Source organism: Lampetra planeri, chromosome 37, assembly GCF_965212315.1.
Source record: "Lampetra planeri chromosome 37, kcLamPlan1.2.h2, whole genome shotgun sequence".
Lineage (NCBI taxonomy): Eukaryota > Metazoa > Chordata > Hyperoartia > Petromyzontiformes > Petromyzontidae > Lampetra > Lampetra planeri.
In genome coordinates this window covers 5,079,380-5,091,711 of record NC_136143.1, presented here as the reverse complement: position 1 = coordinate 5,091,711, position 12,332 = coordinate 5,079,380, and the positions used below count along the sequence as shown (strand labels likewise).

General features: G+C 43.1%; 1 protein-coding gene across 2 annotated transcripts in view; it reads left to right on the top strand.

The window, feature by feature from the left end:
• LOC144730957 (smoothelin-like) overlaps nt 1–8,493 on the top strand; it is a 46,276-nt gene extending 37,783 nt beyond the window's left edge. Inside the window, exons 10-11 of one of the 2 annotated variants that reach the window (XM_078611845.1) lie at nt 1,162–1,325; nt 2,618–8,493. In XM_078611845.1, coding sequence (XP_078467971.1) covers nt 1,162–1,321 — 160 coding nt within the window. In that variant the 3' untranslated portion in view covers nt 1,322–1,325; nt 2,618–8,493. Of the gene's footprint in view, nt 1–1,161 lie in introns of both variants that reach the window. The other variant, XM_078611844.1, reaches the window with a different exon arrangement.
• Nucleotides 8,494–12,332: the final 3,839 nt, after the last annotated feature.

Here is a 12,332-nt window from a genome sequence, read left to right as displayed (position 1 = left end):
AGCATTTATTCCGAGTGAGAAGCACAGCGGAGAGGATAACTCTCCAGTGTGTGTGTGTGTTTTCTGGGCTGTACGTACTGCCGTGGTTTTCGCCACGATGTCCGACGTTCCGCTCCACGTGCTGGAAGCTTCTATTAGTCAACACATTTTACCGCTCGCCTTCTCCCTCGATTACACGGCGTTACCTGCTGCTGGTGTTGGTGGCAATGCTATAAAAAAAAACATACAGGGAGAATGTTGCGCTGCTAAATTCAGTTCCTTGAAGAAACTCCCAGCACGCGGCGCGAAACGTCGGACATCGTGCAGAACACCACGTGGTACGACCCGACAAAATCAACAACACGTCCGTGGCGTACATGGCACAACCGAGCAAATCTACGCAGTGGTACAAAAACAGAATGACACTTATCGCAATGCCGTTCCCGCCCACGCTCCCCCCCCCCCCCCCGAGTGAGATTCGTACACTATTCCCTGTAGGCACACGAAGAGCTCTGCGGGTCTACCGGGCGTGGTGGTAGCGCACCGCGTCCAATTCCGCCGCCGCTTGGGATGTGCGCAAATTAAACACGGAGAGTTTGGTGCGCTGCAGGGTCACGCACCTCCTCGCGAGCAGTCGCGTGAATTTGGAGTGCACGGGAGGGCTCCGATAACGCATTGCCATCGGCAGCGAGATATCCGCCGAAAGGCTCCGTTGCGGTAACCCAGGAGGAGTCGAGTGTGGGCAAATCCCACCTCTTTCAAAGACATCTGGCCAGTGTGGAAGAGTAGGCCAAGTATTCTCTGTAGAGGGGCTGTCTTTGAGCCCCCTCTATTTGGAGGCTATTCTGCCGGAATTGGCGTGGGCAGGAAATTGCAGGGCTACACCTTTACCTCTTACCTATGCAGTGCAATCACTAAGATTATTGTCTGGAAAAAAAAATATGGCTTGAGAAAATAGTAGTCGAGTGAGAAAATGGTAGTAGACTTTCAAATGCATGAAAACAAAGATTGATTTTAAAAATATATATATATCTTTGCAAAGTAAAAAAAAAACCCACACGTGTGAAGCAAAGCTGCATATTAAAACTGTTTTCACTGGCGTCAACAGAGTCCCTGGGCCGACATCAAAGGTAGTCTTCGTGTACCGCCCGATGGCATCTCACGCGAGCGTGTCACTTTCAGGCAATTGGCCCACTGCGACCCCCTCCTCGACGTCGACGACATGATAATGATGGGGAAGAAGCCGGACTCCAAGTGCGTCTTCACGTACGTACAGTCTCTGTACAACAAACTGAGGCGGCTCGAGAGGATGATGGAGAAGGCGCAGCAGCAGCAGCAGTGACTAGGTACGGTTTTATGTGATCAGATTATTATATTATTGGTTCCTGGCCCGCTTGGCGTTTTGAGTATATCTTATAAAGCGACCGTGATCAACAACAATTTATATATTTTTTCGCGGAGAGATCGAATCTTTGGAAGAACAAAAAATAAAACCACTGCAACTTCAAGACGTCTTTGGAAGGAGAGCACACGGCGGAATTCAAAAACAAACGACTGCATTTAGCCAGGAAAAGCTGTTGATCTGTAACACTTTGAATTTGCCCTCAGTTGTTATAGAAATATGCCATTTGACGACCTTGGCTTTGAAGACACAAAGATACGGATATTGGTTTTGGTCAAGCCTCGTACCCTTTATAGTCATCATAACACCTTGACGGATGTGACATCTTAATTGCCCTTCATATGGAAGTATTCAATTCAAGGGTTGGGGGGCTGTAGAGGGCTGAGACCCCTACCTCCTCCCACCCTTGCTAAAGGGCCCAGTGCCCTCTTCTAGAATTGTTTTAAGAGTCAAGTAAAAAAAATGTTTGTTGCAATATTTAACACCATTGGCGGGACGAGAGCTAGAGCATTTTGTTTAAAGTAAAAAATGTAATGACCCCAACCCTCCGAGCTCACCTGAGTCTTTGAATAGCCCCCCCCCCTCGGCCAGCACCCTCACCCGCCCCCCATTTTAAAGAAGGTCACGCTACAGGGCTCCCATGAATTTCACGCGTCTCACAATCCGGTGTGCAGGAGCGGATTTGTATCACTTTATTAACGCGGGCGCGTCTAATTCGCTCCAGCGTCTTACAATCCGGATAATACGGCGGCGACGTTGTTGTGTATTTCTTTTCCATTTGCGTCGATATTTCTGTTGCAAAAAATGTGACGCTAAATAGCTTCCTCGTTTTACAAAAACAAAATAATGCGTGGTGGCGATTAAGTCTGAGAAAACAATACCGGGTTGCCTGATATTCTTTACAATCAGCCCTGCCAAATTTAATTAAACCCCAGGTGAAAATAGTATTTTTCACGGATTTCTGCAGACCAAATTAGACAATGGCACCACCATGGGGATATGCGATGGAGGTATTAACTACCGTATTCTCCAGATTCATGTGCAGCAGTTTGTAAGCGTTGCAGAGCAAAAGTTGGGGGTGCGTCTTTTAATCCGGTGTGTGTCCAGTATTACCTCTCACCATGTACCGTATTAACCGATGCACTTTTTCTGCTTTGTCGTTTTATAACAATTCGAACACGTTTTTTGCTATCCCGAGACGTATTTTCCGGGGATGTTTTGTTTCGTTTACGAAAGATCCCGAAACTTGGGGTGCGTCTCACTTTCCGGATCGTCTTAAAGTCTGGAGAAAAGGGTTACACCTCCGTCCCCACCCGCTCCTCCGGCGCAGTTAAGTCAATGAATTGTCGCGATCCATGACCTCGATGTAATTGGAAGACGATTCGTTATTTTTTTTCTTCTTCTTCAATAAGTGGTAGCGTTTCCAGTTGCTACGGTGGTCATGCACACGCCCATTACCACACACAACTACAACATATTCCTGCTCATAGGAATCAATGTATTTATGAGCTCCAGCATCAATATTAATGAATTTATGCATCGTTAAACCCAGAGTATACACACAACTGCAGCACCCTAAATTGGACGCAGGTTCCACGCATTCGTCAATAACACTGGCGGAATAACACGCCAATGTTTCAGATCATTACTCTTATTAATGTGAAATATTAACTCGGGTTTTTTTATTACAGCAAAATTCGCACAAAGGCCTCAAAGCGAATTTACATCCAGCTTTATGTTATGGCGAAAGCGTGTTGTTTAAAAACAGGCGGGTATCAAGACGCAATTTAAAAAACAAGGTGTAACAGACCCGCATTCACTAATGGGCTGAGGGAGGGAGAAAATTCCACAATTGCAGAGCCTGGCTGAAAAAAATATCAAGTCTCCCACAGAACAAAGTCTGGTCTTTGGAATGAGAAGATTAGAATCAGCAGATCTAAGTTTTCGCAGTGGAATTTTGAAACTTATGCTGAGATTATTGAGGAGCCAACTCATTCAAGGCCTTAAACGTGACAAGAATCTTGAAAAAAAGTCGATTCTGTACTTTACAGGGAGTCATATGCTTCGCCATTCATGGGCCACTGCTTTGGATCAAATAAAAAAGGTGTCATTCTTGTTTGTGCATTGCTGCCTCGAGGCGAGGGTGTACGAGGATGGCCCAATGTTACATTTGCAACGTCTCACGAAGTGGACACCTGTGACTTTACTGAACATCTGTGGTAAAGAGCTTCATAGCTCGACTCTGAAGTGAATGAAAACCTATTCAGCACGTTGTGGAAACATTTCCCTGCCACGCGTACACATCTGGCTCCCACCCAAATTCCGCGATGCTCTCAAACTACTCGAAGCGTGGAATTCTTTAGGAAGAGACAAGATACACGCAGCCATTGTCATCGACCATCTTACAAGCGAGCACGTTCAACAAACCACAATTTCTCCTCCATGTTTAAACATCTTGCGCCACTCAACACACACACTGCTGCGTGACGAGACGAGTGTCATTAAACCGTACGGGGCTAAACCTTTTATGCCTGGGCTGCGCGAAACATTTCCCTCCCGCCTTGCGGTGGCACCGCACAAACGCCGCCTCGTGGCAACACGCTGCTCGCGGCCATCTTGGAAATACCCACGGTGCTTTGCGGGGTAGACGTCGCGTGACGTCACAGACCAGGGGGGTGGGGTGGGGGTGGGTCAACCCCAGGGTTTGAGACAAGCGCTACTGGTTTCAAAACGAATCGCGGACACACGTGCAACAATAAAAACAACAACAACAACACTCAGTCAGTGTGTACTCTGCACGTTTCTGCATACCTGTCGACCCCTTTATTAGTGCCCTATCCTTATTACAGACCAATTCCAGACCTTGTTGGTTACACCGTGCCATTATAAATCTCAACATTCATCCTACAAAGTCCCATCACAACAGATAGACAATTTTGTTTTGCCCGTATTGAAATGGTTGTACGCCGTATGGAATATGGGTAAACCGTATGGGTTAACAGGTAAGTTTCTATACTCTTTGGTTCTTTCGGTAAAGTCACAGAAAAAAATAAACTACGTGACTTTACCAAAAGAACCAAAGAGTATGGATACCTGCAGTCACGAAAGCTTCAAATCAAGATCGGTATGTTTCTGTGTATTATTTTTGGAAACGTGTGCTTTTTAAAAATAAAATATTCTCCGCATTATAAGACGCACCGCCAACGGTTAAAATACAAGGTGGAGAAGTTGCGTCATATTCCGGAGAATACAGTGAGTGTCTTGGATACACTTGCCTTGCCTCTTCACAAAAACAAACACTGGCGCTGCCTATTTCCCGTCACAATTAATTATACTTACCTGGGTTCACATGAAGTAAAAAAAAACATCTGGTGAAATAACTCTGCTCATTTGAATTAAGCATGTATTCACTTGAGTGGCTTTCTGTTATCGAAAGCCGAATTGTAACTTAACGGTTTAACGGCCACTTCCCAAGGAAACACGGAACATTGGGCCAGCGTTGGTCCTGTGATTCCAACCACTTTGCCAACGTTGCATGTTTCCTGGGTGTAGTGGCATGGCGTAAGCTCTGATTTACACTTTGTTTTTGATCACTACCAACTGTTGTTGGTTGGAATCCACCACGCTGATCTTATTTGAACTTAAAACTGATGTCACTGTGTTCTAAATGCATGTATCTGACTATATATATATACACACACGGTCTATTGTTGTGTTCATGAGTAGGATAGGTTTGTTGGAAGGATGTGAAGAGTTTTGTATTATTCATCCTATCAATTTACCCACACAATTGTTTAAAGGAATAGATAATTGCATAGTGCTCTTCCAAACGACGTGGAATGTGGAGACCCAGTGATGGTGCATTGTTTGCGTTTTTAAATACTCGACAGTGAAAATAATTTTACGTCTCACGCTTTCACTTTCTTTTTTAATGAACAATAATGAATTTATACTACAGTGTTGTGTTTTCAGATTTATTTTTTTGTTAGAAATTTGTATATATATTTTTTGCACAGTATAATATTGCCTTCGTGTTGTTCTATAATTCTCTGGCGAACTTCATAGTGATGTGCTTCTTTTCTCCTTCTCTTGCACGAAGCATCGCAAACATATTCTGGAACGCTGCTTAGGGCTGGCTTGGCGTTTAAGAAATTATCGGCGTAAGACACGACCACTAGAGTACAACGTACACATTACAATGCATTACAATCCCATATTATTAAGCCTATAATCCTATGAGGACGAAATAAGGTGATACGGAGCCAAAATAATTCCCCGAACAGCGTTCCAGACCGGCTGAAATTAATCACTGAGCGTTGCATATTGTGACATTCTTGTCTTAGCCTATGCCACGTATGGGGGAGCAGCAGTGCAGTGGTTAGCACGCTGCACTGTGAGCCCGACGACCTTACGAGTTGGATTTCCCAGCCACGGCTAACATCAGTGGCGGGTGATATTTGTAACCGCGGTCACGTGACAATCTCCCACTTTCATTCACTAGCCCGCACTTACCAGCTTGGCGAAGTATGGTCATGCACCCCCACCCCCCTCCCCCTCCTCCATGACTAATACTACATGGGGAAGCCTTCATCCAGCAGTGGATTGATAAGGGCTGTAAATGTTTCTAAGTATGATTTCGTGTTTCTTCACGTTTTTCTCGCGATAATAAATATACGGTCGCCGGTAAGCGGTTAGTTAATTTTTAATGCATACATGGGATCGTCAAAAACATATTTTTACGTGTTATATTCTATGCAGGCACAGAATGTGGGTAAATTTAATCGTAGAATTATAGAAGCAGCTCCACACTAAAGTTTGTGTCATGGGCTGGGAATAATTTCACTGACTTATTGCTGGCACAAACAAAAAGCTATAATCCTTTTTTTTAGGTGTGAAAATGCATGCAATGTGTAATTATTTACTTAAAAATTACAGCGGAATTAACGGCAGACACTCTATTAAACATAACTGCGTGCATAGGAAATGTTAACGGATAATCACGTAAAAGAGTATTTTATTTGACGAAAAACGAATCTAAAATTTTCATATGAAACACATTTTTTATGATCGCTGGCATTAAATGTGCTACATTTATTGTTAAAAAAAAAAGTTGTTCCTCCCAGACTATGGGTCAATAATGTTGACTTTTACTTAGTTCGGGGTAGGCTGATATCATATAAAGAATGAATCTGGTGTGAAATGTAATAGGTTTTGTTATTGCACTATATTTAAATGCAGCAGTTCGTATCTTTCTTCACTGCCTATGGAATGGATTCGTATCGGAAGCAGTCTCGGCACAACCGTTTGTCAGTGCTTAAATTCTGTTAAGCGTCATCCATCCTACGGCTCACTTTCATTTGGTTGGGATGACACAAAGAATTACCCAGTGCCACTCTTTCAGAGTCTAGCTTTGCCATTGAAGAACACGAAAACAACATCGATGGTTAATAAATCGCATGATGATTCTCGTAAAAAAAACACGATTGATATACTGATGAAAATGTTTCGATTTAAAGCTTTCGTGACTTGGTTCTTTAGTTAAAGTCACGTAGAAGGGAAATAATAAAATAATAAAAATAAAACACAATAAAATACAATGTATTTTATTGTTTTATTTTTATTATTTTAAAACAGTAAAATACAATGTATTTTTTTTAATTATTATTTTATTATTTCCCTTCTACGTGACTTTACCGAAAGAACCAAGAAGATGATGAAAATGTGTTCTTAATTGTTGATTTCCCTCCAAGTTTTATTGAATTTGAGCTGTTGGTATCAGGGAGGGAGGGGAAGAAGAAATGTCCACGAAGAGCCCTTGCATAGCAGTGCGTGGCCCGTGTTAGAGCACGACCTGTGGAACGTGATATCACGGAACTCACACTATGAGACCTCCTTTACCAGTGGCAAAATATAGTAATAGGTTTTTACCCTTTCAACTGGTACAAAAACTGACACCTTTATACAAAGCATCATGTTTGCAATAACCACAACACAAGCAGTCAAAATGCAAACAAAAAGAAACAACTCTGATGATGATAATGATATGCACTGTCCTTGAAGTTGATTGGTCCACACCCGAGACAGCTTTTCTTAGAGCCTAGTCTCCATTGGTGTTGGACCAGATGACGCCAAAAGGCGTACTTTTGGCGTCATCTGGTTATTGCAAACATGATACCTTGTATAAAGGTGTCAGTTTTTGTACCAGTTGAAAGGGTAAAAACCTATTACTATCACAGAACTCGTTCTTAGATCCCTTCCAAGTGACTTCTCATGTCAGCCAAACACAAAAAAATTACACGTTCAAACCGCTGCTAAATGAAGCGAATTGTCAAATGTGTGCATCGTCACACTGAGACAATCAGCTCACTAAACTTGAGAACTCGCTTGAGTCATGATGGCTGAAACCCAGATTAAAAACCCCATTGATCTCCGCAGAACTGGCTTGGTGTTTCTGACCACAGAGCTTCCCGGCAACCTCTGAAATCAACGTCCATGCAATGATCAAATCATGTGTGTTACAATCGGTTATTTCCAATTTATTGATTCATGTGATCGGTGCACAGAAACCGTACAACTTCTTACGGATTCTATGCTCACCCCGGTAAACAAGCGCAGTAGTAATTATAATGATATGCACCGCATGGGGACAGGAGAATTGATTCGTGAGTTGAATCGTGACCCTGAATTGTGGCAATTCGTAGAATCCTGAAAGGGGGGGGTGGGGGTGAATCATAATCTGACCCGGTCCTGGGCCACCCCCCCCCCCCACCTTCGTCAACCATCTCCAAACCAGCGTGGTGAAGTATGGTCAAATGACCCCCAAGACTGACGCTGGCGTGGAGGGGAGGGGGAGCCCTCAGCCATCAGTGGCTTGACGAAGGGCTGCAAATGTGTCATTGTGAATGATTTCCGGCATCATTGTACACACGCAGAGTTTAAGCACTGACCTTTTGTGCGCGACTTGTTTGCAAAAGCGACATCAGTAGAGCGTTTTGTGTGTTCCATTTTCAATATGTTTACGACACAGGTATAGTACAATGCCACTTTGTATTATTTGCATTACTGTATTATGGTCACTTGAATAAGAGCAAATAAAATATATTGTTTAAACACGCAGTTTTTAATTGATTTATTCTCTGAGTCGCAATCCTTTTTTTCAGGGTGGTCCTGCCACTTTGGCCTGTTTGGCCAATTCCATTCATGAGAGTTTGGTTGCGTGGAAGAGGAAAGCAGAGTGTCTGGAAAAAAAACCCACTTATTTGGAGAGAAATACTAAACAAACAAAAATCCACAGGATTGGATTCAAGATTCCACTGCTGTACTGCCATCCCTTGACCACCAACAACACGTGATATTGGCAGACAGTTTCCCAACAACAGCACTAATTGCACTCCACCCTACACAGATTGAAATCTTTGACGATATGCTCGGCACCTTCATGTTGATGAGGTCACGACGCTGATAAGATTTGGTAACCCGGCTTAAATTGAAAAATTATCAGCTCGTCAAAGAGCAAATACTCAACAGATACAAAACGTGATTTAAACGCGGTTCGAACGTCTGAATATACCGTGGGTCCCTTCAGAAGGAATGTAAAGCCACACACTTACATATTGAATTCTCATAACGCAAAGGGAACCTCTTTCCTAGAAAACACGTCGAGTAAAGAAAACTTAGAACGATTCTTTCACATCTTTTCAGGAGAGCTCTGCTTTGGAATTTAAGTCCAATTACCTTTTTCTAACAATATTTTGCGAGTGTGTGGGTGGAAGCTGGCGTACCAGAAGAACGCACAACACGGTCCAATCTTCGGAGTGGGAGCTGGTCAGAAACCTACTTTCTGCACTGCCTCGTACTTATCATACCAAGCACGGATATCACGTAATTTGTACGGCTGGATTCGTAGAAAATAACACGCGGTTTTTGTGTGGAAGCCACACACACTGCAGCATAAGTTTCCAAAAATAAAATTAAAAAAAATCACTTTCTTAAACATGCCTCTTACATGTGGCCTCTGTATGGATTAGAAGGTATGTGGCCGAAAGTAATCTGGTTTGTTAAATGTCTTTTGGTGTCCCGAAACAAGAAAATTCCTGTTCAGTTATTCTGTAACTGTTTGCTTATGAGAGGTTGCGTGTCCATGCAGAATGTCTCGCGTGGCTGAGAAGCCGCCAGGGTTATAAACGGAGCGGGGGGGGCGGGAGAAACCGGTACACAAGCCACCACCCACACACGCCTGGTCTGCTCCACTGAATTTCAGTGTCTGTCTCGGCCCAATCTCAAGTGCCTCTCCCAATAGGAGACACAACTGAGATGAGAGAGAGGGAGGGAAAGATTGAAAGGAGATGTGGGGACAGAGACCAAAAAAAAAACCCGCAGGGCGACAGCAGATCAAGTGACGGGGCATTGAGAGCGATGCGAATGAACAGCGGTGTGTGCATAAAAGTGGCAGTTGTAAAAATCGCGTGCCATCTAATGGAACGAGACGCCCATAGAGGATTGGTTAAAAATAACGGGCATGATAAATTAGGTAACAGCAGTCAAGGTGCATCCCTGCAATTGCTTTCCAAAGCCAACCGCCAGTGAGAGGTGCTGTAAGAGGGTGTTTGGCCGACTTTTCTGAGCTAGCCAGATCATCTTTGAAGAGATGGGCTTATGCACCCTTTACCCCACTACACGCAACCTGCCCATCCACTTTGGTATAGCCCATTAAAATGTTTGTATGTTGAACTTCTTTCGCACCGTACGTAGCCAACCACGCTAATCGGAGGTTAGCGTGGCTGGATACGTACGGTACGGTTGGCTACTGAATACAGGAGGGGTTGGGGGCGATTTTACATAAAAAAAAAACTTGCATCTTAGTTTCAAAATAAATCGATAGATACAGGTGAAATTCATATTACATTCGTGGGATATTTGAATACAAATATATCAATACAAATACATTCTGGAATATTGTTTTTCCAATATAAATTTTCTATATCTATTTGAAAGTGCATGTCATTGCATTTTTCAAGACTTTTAACGTGTTCTCGAGCAATGATATGCAATATTAATCATGTAAACTCCATCATCATCAACTTAATTCTGCAAGTGAAATGCAAGAAATGCATGAAATATTATGGATAATTAATGGCTGTGCTGTACTTAGAGCTGACTGTCCTGAATTAAAAAATAATTATCAATATCCATTTTCTCAATCCACTGCTGGATGAATACCATACCCTTAGGTTTTTTCGGTAAAGTCACGTAGGTAAGAAATAAAATTAAAATTAATAAAAGTAAAATAAAAATCACGACGTTTCGGAGGCAACACAAGCTTCCGTCTTCAGGTGTAACCGTCACAGCACGATTGCTGTATCAAGATATCAAGATACAGCAACCGTGCTGTGACGGTTCCACCTGAAGACGGAAGCTTGTGTTGCCTTCGAAACGTCGTGATTTTTATTTTACTTTTATTAATTTCAATTTTATTTTTTACCTAAGTGACTTTACCGAAAAAAACATAAGAGTATGAATCCTTGCAGTCACGAAAGCTTCAAATCTAGGATGAATACCATGTTGGTCATAGGGATTGTTTGACTATACTCCACCACTCTGGTCAATTAGGGTTGTTGAAGTTGGTGCCCCTCCAAGACCGGTTCAGATATCACTCGGTTCTCATGTTAGCCATGGCTAGGGAGTTAGCTACGGCCATTGGGTTCATTGTGCACTGCGCTCACCACTGAGCCACCAGATTCATCTCCAAAATAAGATGTTCAACAAGCTCTTAGATTTTATATAAATTACCCATCAAAGTGCGCAAAGAATCCGAATCACACAATTTATAAATTTCACCATACTGAAGTCTGTAACAACCTTCTTTTTTTAACGCAACGGCTAAATATCTATCAAACAAATTTAAAATAGCCCGTGATGTGAACGACATCAGCATTTTATTTTTTGAAAACAACAACAACCACAAAAAAACCCAAAACATCTTTTCTAACAGCAGGAAACACAAGATCCTGTGCGAAACTAGACATTGTTTTGACCCCTGTTGTGTACAGACATCCGCACCATACAATAAACACGATCTCGCGAGTACACAAGGTGGATCGAGGCGCTGCCCCATTTCCATATACCAGTCACGCACGCACGTTTGAGAGGGAGCCACCGCCATCCATCAACAGCTTGTCAGGATCATGAAAAGCGTTTGATGCCCGCTAATTTGTCTCTGTTTTTTTCCTCTCCAAAAAACGCCACTTTTTCTTTTTGAAATACAACGTAGCCAAGCGGAACGGGGCATTTGGCTCCCCCAGATCCTGATGGGACGGCAGCAGAGTTAATGAAGAGGTTATATATATATGTGTGTGAGCATCAAAACTGTCCAAACTAGCACCGCTCGCCGCAGGAGTTGCCGATTGGAAGGGCGACGCTGAACGTACTTTCCAGAACTCGTGCGAGCGAGCGCGTTGCCCCACGATTTATATCTTTTCGTGGGGGCGGCGGCGTGGGGGAAAGGAAAATTAGTTACAAATAATAATTTGTGTTTGCGACCGACTTTCAAAATACGGGCAAACCGTTCGGTTTTCTTTTTTCTTTTTTCTTTTTCTTCGAGCGAGAAGTTGAAACGACGAACGGAGGGGCGAGTCGGAGGATCTTTACGAAGATGGCGAGACGTTGCGGGATCGACCGGAGATATGTTCCGATCATCGCGATCGCGATGCTTTTGGTTCACTGTTCAAGTGGTAGCTGGATGTGAGTACGACGGGCGTTCGCGTCTTCTTCGGGGCAATAGGGGGGGATTGAATAACAAAAAAAACGGATACAATGACGGGTAACAAAAAATGTAACAAATTCACAGCTCGATGAATCTCACGTGCCTTATGGATTTACGTTCGATTGAGACTGTAATTGCTTTTTATGATCTAAAAGTGGCTGGAAGACAGAATGTAAGTACAAACATTCT